This window comes from Dama dama, chromosome 25 (genome assembly GCF_033118175.1).
Source record: "Dama dama isolate Ldn47 chromosome 25, ASM3311817v1, whole genome shotgun sequence".
Taxonomy (NCBI): Eukaryota; Metazoa; Chordata; class Mammalia; order Artiodactyla; family Cervidae; genus Dama; species Dama dama.
In genome coordinates, this window is record NC_083705.1 from 69,312,702 (window position 1) to 69,335,554 (window position 22,853).

Sequence of the window (22,853 nt, forward strand, 5' to 3'; positions counted from 1 at the left end):
AAAAGTCAGTATTCAAAAACTGTGATCTAAATGTGATCCCACTATTTATAAGTTGGTAATATTAAAGCTGAATTAGACTCCCAAAAACTTATGAGAAAAGTACATTGAAAAGATATTTTTGGAGTGGTTAGGGTAACAGAAAATAAAAGCTCCTCGAATTTGTTTAGAATCAATCAACATAATGAAAGCCTTAGGAATAGCAATTATAGATAGGTTGGTGAGCTATGTGAGTTGGTTACATGCTGAAATTAATATTCTTAAAATTTTGGTATGATTGAAATATTAAATATTTACATGTAGATAATTAAAATAATTTTTATGAAAACATTTTGTGCTATAAGAAATATAGGTACTACTTTTCTTTAGCTTCAAAGCCACACATTTATTATATTTTAATCTTTAAGTCTGTCTCTGCAACTATAAATCTGGGTGTCATGTAAGAAGTCACAGTATCAGCCTCTCTGCCAGTGGAATATTGACAACAGTCAGGATGGAATCGTGCACTAATGGGAAATTGCAGAACAGGTGAAGCCGACTCAGGTACAGGGGAGACTAGCTTCACTCTCAGATTTACCCAAATGGTCCCAGTTTATGTGCAGTGGGTATTCTGTTTTCAGATTGTTTCACCATCAATAGTGGTCTAAACTTTAATAAACAACCAACATGGTGGCACTAGTGGGAAAGAACCCTCCAGCCAATGCAGGGGATGTGAGAGATGCGGGTTCCATCCCTGGGTCGAGAAGATCTTCTGGAGGAGGGCATGGCAACCCACTCCAGTATTCTTGCCTGGATAATCCCATGGACAGAGGAGCCTGGTGGGCTTCAGTCCATAGGGTCACACAGAGTAGGACATGACTGAAGTGACTTGGCACACACACATGTATGTTTCTATCACTGTTGTTTAAACCGTTTTTTTTTTTTTTTTTATAGATTTCCTTGCTCTTCTGTGAGTAAATAAAGATTTGCTTGATTTTCCTAGTGCAAAGTACAAGGCTACCTTTCTTAATTATTCAGTCTTCTGCTCCTCAGTTATAAGCAAGCCTCTAACTTAAATGTTCAAAAAGAACCTGAAGTTATTTCCTTTGATTTTATAACTATATTCATCGGAGACCAATTGAATTATTCTAAGCGAATGTCATTTTAAAACACCTGTGTCTTTCATAATTAATGGAGGTCAGAGTTAAGTTTTATGGTGTCTCTAGATAAAATGAATCATTTAGTTAATATGCTCATGAAGGCTCAACCTTTTCTTTAATGCTGGCTGAATTTTATTACTTTACATGAAGACACAAATGAAGTTCGTCTATTAAGGCCCCCGCTGCTCCCTCAGAGAATATATTGTTGTGCTTAGCGATTTGTTTCTAATAGGCCACTGTGGGATGTGATGGGAGGTGGGAATGAGTTATTCATTCCTATAGTCAGTCAGAAAGAAATACACTCTGGTCAAGAGGGAGACCATACACTCAGATGTCTAGTGGGGGAAGGATGGAGGAGCTTAAGAACTGTCAGTTTGTGTCTGTCAAATTCAATGGCTTTGTGATTTGAATTATTTAGTTTACCGGATCTATGTATTCCTCATCTATCACTCTTAAAAGTAATACAGTTATTACATTTAAAAGTGCATGTCAAATTTTATTCCATACCTTTGATAAAGAGTAAGTTCAAACCAAGGGAGGAAAATCCCATAGTTTTATTGACTGTGGCCATAAAATTGAACCTTTACAGCCTTGTTAAACCTTTGCTTTGTACTTCTGTAATGCGAGGTGGGACATGGCAATAGAGACCAGCTCCCCTAAGCTATGTAACTAATATGCTCTTAGAATTTAATCTCTTAACCTCCTGCAGCACTGCCTTCTCCCTGCAGAATGACGATATTCCTCATTATTACCTATTTACATCAAGGGGTGTTAGGAAGATTAATGAGGCCACTTAAATGCTTTGGGTTGCTCAAAGCACTGCTCGAATAGAGAATCTGACCTTATGTGAAACATTTGGTTAGTATTCCCTGTTGGCTGGGAGCCAGAAGCATTATTCCTTCTTGCTGGAAAGGTTGGTAGCCTTTCTCTTGAACCTCACATACATTGTTTTCCCTTCTCTGTGCTCTCAGTTGCAAGATAAAGTGATTGCTTCTTCCATAAAGCCCTGGAGAGCAGCCTCTTGCAGGGGACCATAGATCTTACTTTAGTGCCTGAGTGACCCAACATCTGGGAGTATCCATTTTTATATTCCCTTTAGAAGATTTTCTTTCTTTTTGTAACCTTTAACTTCATAGGTCATTCACCTGAACTGTGATGGATCAAGCTGTCGTAGGAGATTTCAGTCCCTTATGTTGCTAGCTGTACTGGAATTTTTCCAACAGCAGAAAAACACACTTGGAATTATACTTGGAACCAAATAGTTTGATGAAAGTGTTTTGAGAATGGTAGAATCCACACTATGTTTTTGTCAGAGTCTTAGGTTCCCAGGAGAAAATTAGGGAATTCCATACATTTTTCATGTATATTTCATGTTTTCAATTTAAAAAAAATTGTTGAAAATCATGATAGATAAAGTGACTACTAAAATGTATAATACTATGTATTTCTAATATGGAAAGGTCTAGCAAGGCATTAGATTGCCCATGGGTTTGTGTAGACATGTTCATGTATTAAACAAATATTTGAAAACATCTGCCAACTCTTTCTCACAAAATTCAAACAAGTTAAAAAAAAAAAAAAGGCAACAAAAATGTAACCATCCAACCGACACAAAGAGATCATAGTTAGATTTTGAGGCTACTCAAAATTATAGATAATTCTGATAATGCCAAATTCAAAATGTTAAAATCAACTTAATTAACTGACTTTATGATTAGCAGGTATTACATATAAGTAAACTATTGAATACATTTTCTTACCTCTTTTGTATGCTGAAATTTCATTTAAGATTATTTAAGTATGGTATTCAGTTGTAGACAATAAAAATACACCTGTAAAGTGTTAGGAATTTATTGAACTATGTCATAATAACAATTATTTCATTAGATGGTCATTTGATTATCCAACTCTGTTGCTCATTTTCTGTCTCTAAAAAAGGTCCCAATCTTTTAGGAATCTGTGTTAAGCAAATTGACGGATTGTATAGTTTTGCTCTCTCATTTTACAAAGGATGGAACTGGGCACTCTTAAAATAAGTATGGTTAGGCAGTTTCAGGAATAATTCATGTGAAATTAAGAGGGAGACGAGGCACCATGTAATGAGCCAGATCTGTGGGATTAACATTTTCTCTTAATGGGGAGACATATGTCCCAGGCAGATCACAGTCCCAGAGGTGAAACTCATTTACCTACAACTGAAAGCTTGTCATGAGTAGTGCCAAGACTTGAATTATCTCAGAAACATTTGTAAATGCACCTGTAGATGAACAATGATGACATGAAATAATTGTACTGTAAGAATGATTCCTCTGTACGTGTGTGTGTGTGTGTTTGCTGTCAGCCAAATTGGAAAGAGGACACTGGATGACTGATTGGTGAGGCCATTTGGCACAATGGTGTAAGGGACAGCAAAGTGAGGAGTCCTATTTCTAATCACAGGTGTTTCTCTGAATCCTGATAATCTTAGATAAATCACAGTGTGCCCCTTACTTTGCAGAAATGTCCAGAACAAGTATCAAGGGGTATATATTCTCTAATGACAACCTAGCTCCAAAATTCTTGGACTTTATGAATTTTTTAGGTCAAAACTTGAGAATAGGTTAAAAAAAAATCACTACCTTGCATCTTATAACCCAGAAAATATCAAAGGAAAAGTTCAGATTTTTGGTGATTTGCTTCATTAAGGTTTGAGGCATGGGATACTAGTGATGGTGATGGTATCTCATAATTACTGAGCTGTCTTTCCTAGTAGGCATGCCCCTCCTCTCTGCCCTGTCTTTTCACCTATGCCATAGTGATTGATTACTGATGAGATGGTTGTGAGGGTACCATAGTCTCAGTTATCTCGGGAAGGAAGAGTAAATGGCTGAAATCCACTGGTAAGCCCTTTACAGACTGTTGAGACATGCAGCAGATGTGGCCAGTGGAGCTAGAGTTGACTGCAGAGATGTACACTAAGAGTGTGCCGTATTTGTCATCATCAATTAATGTCTTCCTACCTTGGTCCATTTGAGCTGCTATTACAAAACACCACAGACTGGGAAGCTTATAAATAACAGAGATTTATGTCTCACAATTCTGAGGGTTGGCAGTCCAAGATCTGTATACCAGCCCTGTGGGGTTCTTGTAAGGATCCTCTTCTAGTTTGCAGACAGCAGACTTTTCACTGTGTCCTCACATGGTGGAAGGGGGAGGGAGCTCTCTGGAGCCTCTTTGGTCAGGGCACTAATCCCATTCATGAGGGCCCCACCCTCATGACCAAATCACCTGCCAAAGGCCCCACCTCTTAATACTTTGAGGGTTGGATTTCAATGTATAAATTTTAGGAAGACACAAACATTCAGATCATAATATTTCCCCCATGAACAACACCTGAAACGGCACCCAGGGTTTTCAGAGAGGACCTCACACCTCCTTCAACCCTCATCACAAGGAGAAAGATGACTTTGAACTTTACTGTCCAGTTTTCCTGTTCATAGCTCTACAGAGCATCATGGACACAACCACCCTCTTTCCTCAATGGTACGAAGCCTCCCAGCTCTTCTTTAGTGTATGAGAACTGTCTTTCTAGAAAGTTCTCAGAGACAATACTGTAGTGTGTGTGTTCATCCTTGTAGGTGTGTATGTGTGTGGGACAGCGGAGGAAGAAGAAAGAAAGAGAGAGAGAGAGAGAAAGAGGTGGCCTTGCAATATCATCAAAGCTCTCAAGTAATTCATTGATTAAAAATACAAATGGCTTCTTTATTGGGAACATTTGCAGAAAAACAATATTTTTTTTCCTTAAAAGAGCCAGTGAGCTCGAAAGAGTGTGACCATTGGGTGCCAGAACCATGACAAGATGAACAATGCTGTCTTTTTCAAAAGCCTAGTGGTGCCACCGCCATCCCCCGCCTCCCCGACAACAACCCCATCACCTGAACACAGAGATAATTGCACCTACTTATGCCTGAAACCTGCCTTTGCTGGAAGGCGAAAATGCTCTTTCCTTCTCCATACAATGGAGAAAATGCTGAGAATTTCAACATGTCTGGAAATGTTAATATTTTCCATAAACTACCTAGAAGTAGTTACTGGTAATTAAGTGCTGGTCAGACACCATTCTGTTTCCTTTGATTTAAACCTCAAAGCAACATCAGCGAGTAGATGGGACGATTAGCTCCATTTTACAGATGAAAAGTTGGAAGCATAGTGTGCCCACCTTCCCTCCCCATGCAGTTTGGTGACAGAGCTTTGGCCTTTGCACAAATATCCTAGGCAACACGGCATCCTATAGTAAAGGGGCAGTGACTTCTGGCAACTTCCTGCAGCCAGAAAGCCCATGATGAACCCAGCCTGGGGATGGGGAACCATGGTGCTCATAAGAGGCTGTGAGTGTGTCATTGCCAGTAATTGCCTCTGGTGCCTCTTGTAAGCCCCTCATCTGAAAGATTTATCTCTGGGTAGGTATGAAAGTGAAAGTAAAGTCAGTAATCATGTCCGACTCTTTGGGACCGCATAGACTGTAGGCTACCAGGCTTCTCCATCCATTGGATTTTCCAGGCAAGAGTACTGGAGTGGGTTGCTGTTTCCTTCTCCAGGGGATCTTCCTGACCCAGGGATCAAACCTGGGTCTCCCACATTGCAGGCAGACACTTTACCGTCTGAAACACCAGGGAAGCCCTGGGTAGGTATAGATTTCTAATTTCTCCTAGAGGCACTTTGCCGGTGTCTGTTTCACATCAGGTGAGATCTTGGCAGCTCTTTGTATTCTAGGAAGCCTTCAGTGGTGCTTCCCTTGGCAGCCTGACTACACTCCTCTGTTCCTGCACTGAATTCATCTTCCTTCCCCTGCAGGAAGATGTTTTCTGTTGGAGATCTTGCCTGTCCATAGTGCTAGGCTAAATAGAAGTAGTCCAGCTTCCACATTCCCTCTTCAAAGGCATCCTCAGTTCTGTGTAGTAATAGTGTTAGTCGTTCAGTTGTATCCAACTCTTTGCAATCCCATGAACGGTAGTCCACCAGGCTTCTTTGTCCATGGAATTCTCCAGGCAAGAATACTGGAGTGGGTTGCCATTCCCTTCTCCAGGGGATCTTCCCGACCCAGGGATTAAACTCAGGCCTCTTGCACTGCAGGCAGATTCTTTACCAGCTGAGCCACCAGGGAAGTCCTCTGTAGAGGTCTATGATTTGACTGTAAGAAAAGAGGTGGGAAGTGTTCCCTCAATGGTTCTGTGGTGGAGGTGCCATATATCATGCACTTTATCGAGCTGGCCAAAATGGAAAAACCTGAATGAATTTTTTGGCCACCTCCATATTTCAGAGGTTGAATTGAAGGCACAGAAAGAGTGTAGTGAGCATGCCATTGTAGTGGTTGGAGAAGTGATTTTCAATGTGCAGGCTTGCTGCGTTCCCGTGGAGGGGGTACATATTGTGAGAAACCTGGGTGCCCCGGGGGCAAGGGCTGGTCCTCCTGAGGCCACCCTGAAAGTGAACTAAATCCCTTTCTTCCTCCAGCAGTGTGCGCCTACATGTTTTTGGAGCCGGAACCATCCCTGTTGTTTGTGCCTGCCATCTGCATCCCCACCATTGAGATGTTTCTTGGTTCTCTCAGGGCCATGTCCGTGGCTGTTGTGGCTGTCCCTTGTCACCTCCTCTGGGACAGCATGCTCACTTCCAACATCTGCCCACCTCCACAAGAGAGTGAAAATCGTTTGCATTTGTTTCTTGCTGGTGTTGGGAGAATTGGTATTCTCTTAGTATTCTCTTACTTTGGACCATCCTATTATAACAGTATTCTCAGCTTCTCGGAGACCCCTCCCTGCATGCATGCGTTCTTGAGGTCTGCTCTCCACTCTGTCAATTTCTCCCTGCCATCACTGTTCAGCCTTGGGCTGACTTTCCTGTCCATCCGTCCCTCGGGTGCTGCCTCTGCCGCCCCAGCTTCTCATCTGCATGATGTTAAGATGTTCTTTCAAGACTAAAGTTGGAGACCAATCCATTGTTTCTAAAAGCTACAGCAATATGATCCAAAGTCTCATGTGGCCAAATCTACATTTTTCCCTCATGCTCTGCTGATCTCTCTTGCATATTTCATTGTTGTTCCTCTTTATTGTTGAAAGCTGATCATTTCCTTTTCTCTGATTCCCTGTTTCATGCTTAGGCAGCCAGAGCTGACCCTTTCAAACCCTTGATGGCAGGTAGACAAGCTCATGCTTCTGAAGTTATCGCACACAGAATCCATCCAGCGAGGTAGAGAGCTATAATGGTCAGACCATTGGTGAATTCAAAACCTGGATGTGTTTTAATTATAAAACTTGGTGAATGCAGGTGACCTATCAGGATGAAGACTCACGAAGAGTGGTTTTGTATCGTCTTGCTGAACTTAAACTTAGTTTCAGAATTGAATACCCACATCCTTTTGTCTGAATGGAATTCCGTGAATTCAGAGAGCTAGTTAGTAGTTTAGACTTACCTTAGTTCCCACCTCCTTATTCCTTAGCTTTCTCGCCAATCTCAAATGTGTGTTTTTGTTGCCTTACTGAATGTCTGTGAAATCTGAGTTCCAAGGAAAACTGTGTTACACACAGGCTTAGCAGGAGATTGCTTTGGAAGCCAAAAATCGTTGTTGCTGTTTTTTTTTTTTTTCTCTTGTTCTCATATTTTTTTATGAACTGTAATTTTTTTTAGATCTATTAAAAATGAAACTGTTCTGTTTTTGTATTTTGTAGAAACTACCTCTTCAGGTTACAGCTGGAGGATTTGTCTCTGATCCAGGTAGGTGCAATTTATTTTTCTCGAGCTTTTGTTTTCCATCCTAATTAGCTCTGTGTTTAAGGGGATGAAGACAGATGTATGTGAAGGTGTAAATCAAGTCAGAGGAGGTGTTCCTTTCCTCAGAAGGTTAGGCCGCGGAACTCTTGGCTGACCTATTAGACATGAGTCCTCACCCGCTTTAATTCTCAATTAGCCCTCTTCCTTCTGGGCAGCCTCTTTTCCTTTCATGGAATCATCCTGACTTACTCTACATCAAATGAGAGCTAATTCAATGGATATTTCCTCAATGTTAGGGAGTGACCTTTCCACCCTAGTTAATCATTGATTATTCAGTTTGATTTATCCAGCCATCATATTATCAAAATCAGCTCCCTTAGAAAAACATCTCTGTTTCTTCTTTATTATTTGCAATTAAAAAATATAACTATATGGCTTAAAAACCACATATGATGAAGAATTAGCGATGATAGATAAAAATGCAGTTTACCTAGATTTTTTTATTTTTGTAGTTTGGAGGAGGAACCTGAGATGCTTAAGCCTGAATAGTGTATATTTTAGTGGCAGCTCTGAATCACAAAGGCCCTTTCAGTCTTTAGCAGAGTCTCTTGGAGAAGGACAGGGTCGTGGCATAAATATCTCCTCTACCAAGATTCTGGAACTCCCTATGAAGCACAGAATCCTTGGGCTGTATATAGTTGGGAAAAATTCTTTAATCACCCTCACGTACTAGAGTTCTAAGAAGTGACTGGCAAGAAGTTCATGTTATTTTCTTCTCTCTGTGATGCTGGTATTTGTGAACATTCAGGAAACTTTAGAGTTAGGATTTAATATGAAATTTAAGTTTTATTTACCAGTACCTTAACATAAGCCAACCTCCACAAGAAAACTAATATCGGCAAACACTTTAAAGACCAATAGCGCTGGGTTCGTTATCTAGTTTCGTGACTACCAGCAATAGTGGGCTTCCTCATCTGGAGAACAGCCACAAATCAACAGCCACTGTCATTGCTGGAATTAAATAGTGTATGCATAAGGGGTAAGGCATAGTCATTTTGTAACAAATGTTAATTGTTATTGCTTTTTGAAAGTGATGGCAATAAATAGTAACTTCTTAAATCATTTCATCACAGTGGACAATGAATCATCTCTCTACTGCAATTTGATGTATAACTAAAGTATTTGAGTTGATCATTAATGAAATTATGAATGTATTAATAAGAAATCAGAATGATCAACAGTTTAACCAAAATAGCATTTGATTTTAAATAGTCTTTTATAAAATATGTACATTATTCAATAGATAGGTTATTCTCATTTTTATTCTCATGGTATAATATATTATTTGGCATTTTGTATGTGTTGAAAAAGTGAAATGGGTAGATCTGTGTGTGTACAGATATATATGTTTCCATATATATATTTGTTGATTTCCTAGTTCCCTAGCACCCTTGGCTAAGAAGGTGTAGAAGTATTGTTATTCCAACAGCAATGAACACACTGAACAATATCTAGTACTTGGTTTCTAAATATAATTATCCATTAAGAAGAGACAGGGCTTCTTAGAGAAGTAGCTGATTGTAGAGTTTTGGCAAAGAAAGTCCCAGATAAGCCTGGAAGACTTTCTTGTTTCAGAAATTAAAGGATTGTTCAAAGAATGGTGGGAGCAGTTCAAAAGGATCTAAGAGCCAGCTCGATGTGGACTCACTGAAGAAATCTGGGACAATTTGATTATTAAAATAATGATAGAATCAGATTAAAACACATTGAATTAACTAAGAATCCATGAGTAAATACTAACATAAAAATACATGAATGAGCAAACAAATGAGACAAAGGGACTGCTTTTCCTAATTCTAAAATACCAACTAGGAAATATTGAATGAATGATTTAATTAGGAAATTATCATTTGGCAATGATCACATGAAAAACCTGATTCAGGCAAAAGTGATCAATGGATGTTAAATTTATGAGAGAGAGTTTGGTGATGACCAAGGTATCTATATAGTCTCAAAGTCTTTACCTATAGAATGCTTATTAATTATAAGAGGAAAACCTGTGACTTGATCCTGAAGAAGTCTGGCCACTACTATGATAACCAACTAGTTAAGGTACTTTCACTATAATGGGACAAAGAGTTAGTATAAGCTTCCTGATTAGATGCACTGAAAAGGCCACAGCAAGATTTCCATATTACAGCCAAAAAGTATAACCAGTTTCATCATGAGGAACCATCACACAAACCAAACATGAAGGCCATTCTACAAAAAACTGGTCTCTACTGTTAAAAAATCACCCTCACAAAAGGCATAAAGAGTAAGAAGAGCTATTCCATCCTAAAGAGAGTAAATGCATATGTCACACAAATGAAACACTTGATTAAAATTGTATGTTGGAGCAGGAAATAAGTTTTTTCTTGCTATAAAGGATGGTACTGGGACAACTGGTGAAATTTTAATGTCTGGGTAGAAGATGGTAGGAATGTATTAATATTAATGTCCTGACTTTGATAACTGTAATGTTATCAAAATGTCTTTGTTCTTTGGAGAATGTTATTTGGACAAACCTTCTGAGATAAGTAAGGGTGAAGTTTCATTTCTGAAACTTATTCTGATTTTAAAAAATTACCATATGTGTATATATATTACATTGTTGTTGCTTAATCACTAAGTTGTGTCCAACTCCTCTGCGACCCTGTGGACTGAAGCCAGCCAAGTTCCTCTGCCCATGAGATTCTCCAGGCAAGAATATTACAGTGGGTTGCCATTTCCATCCCCTCCAGGGGATCTTCTGAACCAGGGATTGAACCCATGTCTCCTGCATTGGCAGGCAGATTCTTTACCACTGAGCTACCATGGACGCCCATATATAGTGTATATACATATATGTGTTTATGTATATACATGGTCACACACACATGCATGCATGTAGAGAAAAAGAATCATAAAACAAATGTGATAAAATATCAATGAGTAAGCTCTAGAAATCTCAGTGAAAGATTTATGAGAGTCCATTGGGCATTTCTTAAAAAAAAAAAAATCCATGTAATTTCGGAAGAAATAATGCAAAAATAAGGAGACGCGTTTGTCGTTACTGTGTGTATGATGCTCTTTTAGGGACAAGGGAACTAGCTGTACTTTCCCCACTGTTGCTTCTCGTTGTCGTGTCTGACTTTTGGTGGAAAGCAGGTTGAGGTTATTGATGAAATAAGTGTTCTTATTGAGGTTTGGAGAATTCATTAGCATCTCCACCTGGCAAGAGAGAGCCTGGTCTGCTGACACAGGACCAGGCAGGAAGGCAGGGCCTTTCTGTGCGGAAGCTTTGCAACACAGCCCCCATCACAGATGTCAGACGCGGCATTGTGATCAGTACACACAGTGAGACCCGCCTCTGTCACGTTTTGTGGGTGTATCTGGTGCTCGGCTTACTGCAGCTTGGAGACTTCCCTCTAGAAATTCTTCATACAGAGTTCTTTTCTTATATGTCAATAGTTAAGTTGTCCTTTTGATTTCTATGACTATTTTATTTCAACTTAAATGACTATTTCCAAGGGTAACAATGGGCTTCCTTGGTTGGCTCAGTGGTAGAGAATCCACCTGTCAATGTAGGAGACATGGGTTAGAACCCTGGGTCAGAAGATCCCCAGGAGGAGGAAATGGCAACTCACTCCAGTACTCTTGCCTGGAGAATCCCCATGGATAGAGGAGCCTGGTGGGTTACAGTCCATGGGCTTGCAAAGAGTTGCAGACAGCTGAGCGACTAGAAAACAATAAGGGTAACGAAAAAGAGTTGGCACGCCGATGAAGAAAGGGTTATAGTGCCCAGTAGAGACATAATGTGATCCTCATGGACAGTTTAAGGTTATCTGATGATCACATTGAAACAAGTAATATGAAGCATTATTTTTAATTGAGGTATAGTTGTAGAATATATGTCAAGTGAACACCATATTGATACACAATTCACAATTTTTAAAGGCTATATTCCATTTATAGTTATTATAAAATATTGAATATATTCACTGTTGTACAATATATCTTTGTAGCTTCTTTATTTTAAACATAGTAGTTGGTACCTCTTAATCCCTTTGGGGGGAAATTATTTTTAATAATATATTTTACTTAACTCATTATATCCCAAATATTAACATTTGACCATGCAGTGATTACAAAAAAAAAAAATATTGAGCTACATTTCTTGATTTTAATTGTATTAAGTCTTCAAAATCTGGTATGTATTTCACTCCTAGAGAACATATGGGTTTGAAATAGCCACCATTCAAGAGTGGAAAATCTCTTTCTGACCAGTTGGACTGTGCCCTTTGAGATCACGAGGAGCAGTAGCATTTATGACTTCCACGCCTTCAGTTATTTGTAGAAATAGTGTTTCCTCCAGGGACCACCTGGATTAATTGAATATTTTAGGCTATAGGTTTTCTCCTTTCCTCTCTCTTCATAGATAGAAAATAATTGCTTAAACATGGGAAAATCAGGGACCAGAGCCCAGAAAGGAAAAGCAATTTGCAAAAACAGTGGAGAGAATCAGGGCTGGGAATCAGTGACATTCCTTATTTAACACTAGACAAAGCTTCATTTGATCTGGCCCCTCCCTGCCTGACAGGAGGGTCCACTTCCAGTTGGCAGATGTCTTGGGATGCTTCCTTGGGTCTTGGAATGACAAGTTGCTCAAAACTTCCCAGACCGGGGGCCACTTTCCAACTCTCAGCATCTACTCAGGTCCTCCTTCTCATGAACAATTTTAATCCCATTCTCTTCTCTATCTAGAAGATGTCAACCCTTGGGTCTCACTTTAACTGTCACCTCTTTGTAATCCACCTTGAGTCTGTTTGGGCTGATGCTCCTGGAATGTGTTTCATAACCCCAGCTTTTATCCTTGATGATTTCCTCTTGTCTCAGATTGAAATTCTGTCTGTGTTCTGTGGAGCATTTGATTTCTTTGTGTCTTCAGGATTATATGAAAGTTGATCATTATATGTAGTCATCTGGCAGGTGATAGACTGGAGAAGAATGTCTGTGAAAGTTTGCATCCCTTGATACTTAATAATATATTCACTCTGCAACTTTTTAAAACTTTATCATTAGTGGGGCATGGGTGAACTTCATATTTTTGTCCTTACATTCAAGAGAAGGAAAGTAATGACATCCAGGGACTAGAGAAGTGCAGAATGCCTGCTGAAAGTCATGCTGAAACACACATGTGCACACTCCCACCCTACAGGAAAATTCTAGGACAGTATAATTAATTCCTGACTCTGACCCATTCCTTTCCTTTTACGTGCCAGCCACCTGGCTGCTCCACCTTACTCTGCACTTTTCTTCTTCCCCAGATTCTTCTGCTTAAGCACTGTCTTAGGATCAGTAATGAGAAAGCAGACGTTGAACAAGGTTCCTTTCTTGAGTTTCTATTTAGTGATTTTCTCAGGGTTCCAGAGTCTCCCCTTGACTTCCTGACCCCTGAATTCAATGTGCTCATGTGTGTTCTGCAGCCAGCAGTTTCCAGCCCCACCCCCCACCCCCACCACAGGAGCACCGTGAACACCCTTAGTGCATCCTCCCGTCTCCCATTGGTCCACACCCAGTGACTCGATGGTCCCAGCACAGTGACTTGATGGTCCAAACTTTCATTGTTTAATGAGGGTTCCAGCTCTTGTTCCTGCCCAAGGGGTGAGGGATGGGTGGAAGATGCAATGCTGGTATATTCACAGAAATCAGAGCCTGTTATCCATCCACCATGATCGGGCTTCGTGGCTCAGCTTGTGGAAATGCGTGGAAATCCACAAGTGAGAAAAATGGACTTTTGTGAAGTGGCTTTAGGATGAGAGACTGAACTGTGAGGTCAGGCTGCCTGATAAGCCTGATCCTGACCACAGTCCAGAACTGGCATCAGCAGAACCTTGAATCAGAGTTCTTTTTCCCCTTTTCTCCCTAACAAAGTCAAGACACCACTAGTGGAATTTCTAAAGCAGCCAAGATTTGAGCAAGGATTGGGTTGGGACTTGATTACTATTACTCCCAGTGAACATTATCTGTTTGAGGTAAATCTCTTAGCATCACTGCAAAAATATTCACCTATAAATATGCCATGAGCTAGAATGGCTCTATCTGGAATATTTGTTGTGATTTTCAAATATGCATACCTTAAAGTATCAAAGTGAAAGACCCAGAGGAAACAAAACCTGTTTTTCATCAATGACCGGAGAATCAGATATTCATGTGACATCATTTATAAGGCGTCTTTCTGCTAGGAGGCTGTGATAAATCTCCTTGCAGCTCACCGTGTGCTGAAATGTAGCCTCCGCATCTTGGAAACGAGTCATTTTCAGGCACAAGGATGGAGGGCATGGAATTTCCCATCAGGCGTCTCTCCACTTCTTGTCATAATAACAGATCCAACTCTTCAGCATCACTTTTTTTTTTCTTGCCTTGATCACAGCAGTTATTTTCTAAGAACAAAGCTTTCTGGAAAATGTAAAAACGCAGCTGGCCTCATGAGGAACTGACAGCGTTTGCCCATCTGGGGTTGTGCCTGGGATGGCCTGAGGTAGACGTGCCTTGAGCAACCTCCTATGAACACTGGGAGACTGCACCTCAGTTAACCTCGATGTCTTCCTAATGTACTTTGGGGAAATAGCTCAAAATCCAGTTTTGTATTGCTTTGTTACCGAGGGAAAGGAATTCACAGCCTGTTTCTCACTCACAACTGCTGGAATAAGCAGAAAAAATTGTAATCTGTGTTCCAATTTGCCACCTGCCTCACTCTGGTTTCTAAATTGAAAACTGTTAAGTCTCTGACGACCTGGTCAACATTGGTAGAAAATCTGCTCCTAAGTTAAGGTAAATGTTAACTTTGTTTCTTGTATATTTGGGTTTGGGGAATTGCGTTTCAACTCCAGTCAGTTTCCAAGTCAGTATTTCTCAATTAGGGGCAGCGTTACCTGCTGGGAACATCAGGTTGTCACCACTGGAGGGGAAAGTTCTAGTGGCATCTAGTGGGTCAAGTAAGACCGGAGAAGCTGCTAAACTTTCTGCAATGCCCAGGACAGCCCCTCGCTGCTCAACCAAGAATTCTCTGGCTCTACCTGCTAACAGCACCAAGGTTGAGAAACCCTAGGTTAAGCAATCACTGCCTTGGCTTCTGTGTGTTTTGAGGAAGCCACTTTTCAAGTCTGCAATGTTAACATTATTGGATTAAACCTAGAAGATCAATGCTTGGGGAGTTCTCCTCTGTAGATTCTTTCATATATTTAACCAAACGCATGCATGAACCCTTAGTGGCATTTCTAAAGAAGCTGCTGGGGTTCTTGAGTTTAAATTGCTTCCTTTTATTAATATGAAATTAAATTTAAAAACAAATTGAGTCAATTTATAATAGTAAAACCCTCTCTGATGGGTCATAACAATTTGATACAACTACCCTCTGTTGGAATTCTTCTATACAATTTAAAGAATGATGTTTTAATTAATAATTTAGAATAACTATTCAAGTAAGATATTCACATTGATTAATTTTTGCAGTCTTGTCTTATATTTATATTGGGCAATGGAAGACTGGTCTCCTGTGTAGTCCTTAAAAATCATGATTCTAAATTTTCTTTCTTTTCTGCCTTCCTTTGTCAAATATGTTCTTGAAATCATACTGTTGTAGAAGTGACTGGCATTTTAGAGATTAAAGAGCTTAGAGATCTTTATTATAAATGTTCAGGGCTCTGAAAATGAAGGCTTGCCGATAGTGGTTATGGTTTTATGGGAATATGGCCATGCCCATTTATTTGCATTTTCCAGCTCATGATTATCCTTAATAAATCTTATTGAAACACAAACACACCCACTCCTTTGGATGTTTTCTGTGGCTGCTAGATCAACTGGGTTGACCAGTTGTGTCAGATACCGTCTAGTCTACAAAGCTAAGTATTTACTGTCTGACCCATTAAAGAAGTTTGTCAGCTGTTATGGTACCAAACAGGTGGTACAGATCAAGATCTCCGTTAAGTGTTTCCTGAATGGATGAGTGAACACAGTATGATGTGCTATAGTTCTTTGTTTTTGCTTTTTTTTCCCCCAGACATTGTGTGGTTGGTGTGTTTATTTTGACTCCTTGGCCAATAATTTTCATGGTCCTCCCTAGACTGTGACCCATAGGTTGGCAACCCACAGTGTGGTCATCTGTCCCCAGATTCTTGTCTCTTCCTTCCACTCCCTTGGTAAATGTTTCCCATCAAGAGCTGTTTTATCGACACATTTATTCAAACACTTTACTTTGCTTTTCTCTAAGTTCCTGGAGGATTTATAGTTTCTGGTGTATATTTTGTATAAAGTGAAGTGAAAGTCGTTCAGTCGTGTCTGACTCTCTGCGACCACAGTCCGTGGGATTCTCTAGGCCAGAATACTGGAGTGGGTAGCCTTTACCTTCTCCAGGAATCTTTCCAACCCAGCGATCAAACCCAGGTCTCTCGCATTGTAGGCGGATTCTTTACCAGTCAGTGAGGACTAAGATTTTACTAGTTTCACAGAAAGGAGTCACATTGAGTTCATTCTGTTAACAAACAGCCCTTCACTCCTAGTGCATAAGCACACGTCAGAAGTTTCTCACTTACATGGTGACTGTCCAGGGCAGCAGCTGTGGGGACTGTTTTCTCTGCTGCCACCCAGGGGCCCAGGGGGTTCTGCCCGTGGTGCCTGCAGGGCGGCATGGAAGAAAGGATGGAGGATGGAGCAGAGAAGATCTGCATGGCCCATGCCAGGAAGTGGCACGCCCCCTTCTGCCCAGTGGCCACGAGGTCACAGAGCCTCAACCAACTGCAAGGAGGCTGGGATTATAGTTTATCCATGTACCCAGAAAGAAGTAAAAAACTCAGACCTTCAGACATCGGTAGGTATTAGCATTTTCTCCCAGAAGGTGCTAGAAAACAAGATTATCACCTAGGGCTATACTTCACTGATACTGTTGTCTGCCTCTGCCCCCCGCCATTCCAGCCATTCTGATTTCCTACTGTACACACAGATTTATCCATGCTTCCAACATTTCTGTAAGTAACAAAGCAGGGATATGTTGAACCAACCACTTAACCTCTTCGGACCTCAATTTTCTTGACGGTGCATTTGGACAGGAGAGCTGGGGAGAAGAGTAGGCTGGATCATTCCTGCAGTCCCTTTCAGCATTAAAATCTTAACGTGTGCCATCCTGCTGCTGATTCTTCCTTCTGTCACTGCTTAAATGACTCCTGGATTCCTCCTTCTTTAGGGAAAACTTGCCCTGTAATGGGAAACCTGGCACTGTTCTTATTCGATGTAACTTTAATGACTTAATGTCATGAGTTAACGATGACGACAACACCAACAGTGATAGCAGACAGTGGCTTACTGTGTTCTTCCTCCATACTCAGCTCTTCACGTGCATCAGCTCAGTTTTGTTTCCCAGTAGCACTAAGGTGTAGTAGGTACTATTTTCAGTATTTTGCAGAGGAAGAGTTGAATCTTGGAGAGTTTATGTGGTTTAGCTAGGCTCACCCAGCTGGTATATACCAGAACTACCATTCGGATCTGGGTATATTGGGCTCCATGCTTCCAGGGTAGCTCAGTAGATGAAGAACCCATCAGCAGTTCAAGAGTTGTAGGGAACGCGGGTTCGATCCCTGGGTCGGGAAGATCCCCTGGAGGAGGGCATGGCAACCCACTCCAGTATTTTTGCCTGGAGAATTCCGTGGGCAGAGGAGCCTGGTGGGCTGCAGTCTGTGGGGTCATAGAGTCGGACACAATGGAAGTGACTGAGCATGCGTGTATGCACGTTGGGTACCAGATGACAGTCTCTTAATCACTAAAACACTATTGTACTCATTACAATGTGAGTAACGTTGCACCACCTGTGGTTGACCACTGGCCTACAGTAGATAATTGTTCCTTTATAATTACAACTTTTATGTGGATTTAAGCCGAGTTCCCTGAGAAAGTCTGACACAAGGATCCATATGCCTGTACTTTACTGAGGGTATGTTCTCAGCACATGGACAGATGAGACATACGGCAGATAACGAAACAAGACAAGCCTTTGCTCTCAGCTGGGGTCCAGCATCAGCCTGATTACAGGGGAATTCCAAAGTATGGATGGAATCTCAGTAGGTCCCCTTTGAAGCAAGGGTTTGATGATTTATACAACTGCAACCTTGTCATTAAGCAACAGGTTTTTGAGTTGGGTGGCGGGGTAGTGGTGGTGAGTCTTCTGGCAGAGTGACTCTCATCAGCCAAGAGCAGTTCTCCAGAGATGGGGGTAGCCTGAGTCAGAAGCTGTCAACACTGCCAGAAGCCAGAGGAAGGTGCATTGGCCTGTGAGAAGAGCTGGGTGGGGTGCCAGGGCACTCAGTGTAGAACGCATCACTCGGTATTCGTAGGCATCTTACTTTAGCTTCTTCTTATGTTCTAGACCCTGACTATACCGACACTGGTCTCCATCACCAAGGAAGCAAAATGCTTTTATATCCCTGAAAAAATGTAGTACATACTTGATTATTGAATGCATTCTGTTGTGTTGTACGTCATGCTTTTTAATAATTTTCATATCCATTTCCAAATTTATGCCTCACTTGCAGCCTCAAAAACTAAATTGAAGATGCATGAATATTTTTCTTAGTCATGTGGATCATTTAGTTTTATGAATTGAGGTCAGGAAATTTCTGTAAGTCCATAGCAAACACTGTCTGACAATCACAGGCTGCAGACAAATGGATGGGCCCATTTCATTTATCTAAAACGCATTTCTATTTCTATTTCAGAAGTGGCCCCAGTACCTGACATAGTGATCGAATGATGAGCATGCTCAGAATTCTCTGATCTGCTTTCTTTTTCCTAATTTTGACTGTCTCTCTCAAAAAGCTGACCCAAACAGATAAACTAATGTACCAGGAAAAGCCTTTGTTTTAAATTTAAGTAATGCGTTTTTTGTTTAGGTGAGAGATTATACATTCCAGAAGCTGAAGTCTCTTAGTTTCCTAGAAGCCAAAGGAAAATAGCAAGGGAGAATGATAGATGAAAAAACGTGTCACTTTGGCCTACCATTCTCTAGAGTGAATGGACTCAAATTCTTGGTGATTCTTTCATATGTGAGCTATTTGTCATCCTGAATTTGTTCAGTAACTGGGATGAAGTTGAGAGAGTAGCTGTGGATTGAACTGTAATGGGCTCTACCTTGATTTAATATATGCCCATCAAACGCTCCTTTTGCTGTTCTCACATAGGTAACATTTTAGAGTCTATATAATACTTCTTCATTAGGTTACAATATTTAATCTATTTGCAGCATTACTTACTAACCTAGAGGCTACTCATCTTCTTTCAAAGTATGGAATATGATATCTGTTAAGATTTTATGTGGGCTGATTGTATAGTTTAATGCTTGAGGTTCAACCCTATATTCATGTTTTGGAAGTCATCACTCATTGATTACATGTTTTCCAGAAGGGAGAGAGGCAAGTTGCCCTATTATAATTCCTATTAGAAGCAGTCTGTTTAATGAGAAAATAGGTATAACTATGTATGGAGTGTGTTAATATTTACAGGGCAGAGACCTTGTAAAGTCTTTTGCTGAAAAATTTTAATTATCATTTTAATAAAGGAGTATTGAGCTCAAAAGTAGTCTCAAAGTATAGCTACCCACTTCTGGTTTAAGAAGGTAGAGAGAACCCATGTACTGATCTTCCATCCTTCAAAACATAGCATTTAAATGAAGGTAAAAGTTCATAAAAGGAAAAATTCAAAGAATTCTAGAAATGTAAGCTTTTTTTGAAAAACAAAATTTTGGAAATTTGGTAAAATATAAGAACAGAGAAAACTGCAGTACAAAACATGATAAAAACTAATTACTTCAGATGAATCAGTAATAGTCCAAGGTATATAACATATTAAAGAAATTGCAAATATTGTAAACAGTGAAAATAAAAAAATATTGTTGGTATTCAGTGAGAAATAAGACTGAACACTCAGGATCATTTCAGTCCTTTTCTGACATATGACTTTGAGAATGTAGGAAGTATATTTTTTAATGTTACAAACCTGTAAGAACTGGTAAAATGAGAGAGAAGATAAAACTATCAGAGTTTTAGGAAGAGACAAGCCTCTGGTAAATGACTACTGCTCAGAAAGAGAAGTGTAGTCACAAATTAAAGACCTAACAGACCAAATAGACTTTAAATACTATTGCAAAGGACAAAGAAGGACACTACATAATGATCAAGGGATCAATCCAAGAAAAAGATATAACAATTGCAAATATATATGCACCCAATATAGGAGCACCATGATATATGAAGCAAATGTTAACAAACATAAAAGGAGAAGTCGACAGTAACACAATAATAGTGGGGGACTTTAACATCCCATTTACAGTAATGGACAGGTCATCTAGACCAAAGATCACTAGAAATCATAGACCTTAAATGACACATTAAACCAGATGGACTTAATTGATATTTATAGAGCATTCTATCTGAAAGCAGCAGAATACTCATTCTTTTCAAGTGCTTTTGGAACATTCTCCAGGATAGATCACATGCTGGGCCTCAGTAAATTTAAGAAAATTGAAATCACATCAAACTTCCTTTTTGACCACAATACTACAGGATAGAAATCAACCACACACACACACACAAAAAAAAAAAAAAAAACCAAAAACAAAACTGCAAACAATACAAACATGAAGTCTAAACAATATGCTATTTAACAAGCAATGGATCACTGAAGAATAGGTTATGAGACCAAAGCTCTCATGAATGGGGTTAATAACCTTATAAATGAGACCCCAGAAAGATCCCTTTCCTCTTCCGTCATGTGAGGTTACAGCACCGTCTATGAACCAGGAATCTTGCCTTCACTGAACACCTAATCTGCCAGCACCTTGATCTTGGACTTCTCAGCTTGCAGAACTGTGAGAAATAAATTCCTGTTCTTTATAAGCAACCAGTCATTGGTATTTTGTTATACTAACTTAGTCCAAACAGACTAAGAAAAGAGGTAACCATTGTTACCTCCAAGAAGAATAACATTGTTTTGAGAAGCATATCTTATTCCACGGCACATCTGTGGATGTGTGTGAGTATACATCTGTGATACTGTCAGTCATGAATATGTAAACATTGAGTATCAAAGCAGAATTATAGTAAATTCATAATGAGAAAGTGGGGATGGAAGGATGTGTGTGTGTAGTTGGGGGAGAATGGATAAGTTGGAAAAAAAAAAGGGCACTAAATGGTATTTTTAGCTGAAGCAATCAACACAGCACTGAAACCATATTATTTTGAGATTTGGAGATAAATGCCAAAATAGACCAGTGAAACAGCTGGAAGTTTTTCTGTAGAACAAATAGTTTATCAAGCACAAAACAGAGGGCTTTCTTCAGTATTCTGTGCTAAGCCTTGTGGCTGTCTTTATAAATTAAGTACTTGTTTAGTTTTAAAAAAACAACACAAGGAAAGCTACTCTATCCATAAAGCATGAAAAGGCTGCCATGGAAAAGAGAAAACCATTTTCAAGAAAGAATTCATAGAATTAAAAATATAATGTCTCATATAGACAGTTCATCAAAAATAGGCAAAAAGAGTTCCATAAAAATGCATTTAAGAAGAAAGTAGGTATTTTTGTCTAAGTCACAAGATTAATAACAGTTGGAAAGTAGTTAATTATATGATGATTGTTTTTATCAAAAGGAAAAGTAGAAATGCTTTTAGAAATTTGATAGGAAAACAAAGATATATAATGAATATACAAGAATGTACTCCAAATATAAAACAAAATTTTTTAAAAGTGGGATATAAGCAAAATTTAAAAATGAATATCACATATAACAAATATAAACATCAAACAAATATAAAACAAACTTAAAATATAAAACACACTTTTCTAAAAACAAGAATATGTATATACCAAATAAAACCAAATAAGATGATTTTTAGTATGAAGAACTGAAAGCAACAAATATGGATGTACATAAGACTGCAGTCTTTATTTGTGTGTAATTTCTAAGATTTATTTTAATTAATGACACAATCAATTTTCAATATTTATCTTTCCCCAAAAAGTGATTTGTCTTTTATGAATGGGATTCTTGCTTGATAAATGCTCATCTTCTGTTTTCTGTATTTCTTTGAGAATCAAGCTAAAAACAAGCTTAGATTTTAAAGTTGGATCCATTTCAAAATATTTCTTATAGGATTTGTTAAAATTTATAATTGTCAAGAACAGTTTTTTTTTTAAACTTGTTTCTTCTGATTCTTAAATAACTGATCCAAGTTTTACTTCTTGGAAAAATAAGCATGTTCTGTAAAGAACTATGTGGTTAAAAAATAAACAGCAACCTTGATGACCTCATCATAAACATGTTTACAACACTTTTTTCAAAATATATTCCTTTTAGGAATATTTTAGCAGTTTATGTGTATGGTGAAGAAATATGAAATTTAGGCATTCCTTCAATTTGATTTCAAATTATTTTGCTTCTTTATATTTAATTTATATTTTGTATCTGAAATAATCAGTACCCATCTGTATGTGGTGGGTGATTTGGATTCTCCTGTTTGTTTTTTTATTATAAGTTTCATAATTGTATGCCATATATATATGTATATATGTAATGTATATATACATATACATTATTTCTAGTATCATCAAAGGCTAATAAATTTAAACAGACTCATGAAGGAAGAGAAATCTGATTTCAACACTTCTTGCCATATTGTAGTTAGTTTCTTGCTGTTTGTTGTTTAGTTGCTAAGTTGTATCTGACTCTTTTGTGACCCTGTAGGCTGTAGCCCACCCTGGTCCTCTCTCTATGGGGTTTCCCAGGAAAGAAAACTGGAGGGGGTTGCCATTTCCTTCTCCAGGGGATCTTCCCCACCCAGGGATTGAACCCGGGTCTCCTGCACTGACAGGTGGATTCTATACTACGGAGCCAGTTAGTTTCTT

At 39.2% G+C, this 22,853-nt stretch overlaps 1 protein-coding gene across 2 annotated transcripts in view; it reads left to right on the top strand.

The window, feature by feature from the left end:
- SEMA5A (semaphorin 5A) overlaps positions 1–22,853 on the top strand; it is a 539,339-nt gene that overhangs the window by 257,449 nt on the left and 259,037 nt on the right. For both annotated transcript variants that reach the window (XM_061129337.1, XM_061129336.1), the window contains one exon: positions 7,844–7,889. In XM_061129337.1, the coding sequence (XP_060985320.1) occupies positions 7,844–7,889 (46 nt within the window). The remainder of the gene's footprint in view (positions 1–7,843; positions 7,890–22,853) is intronic.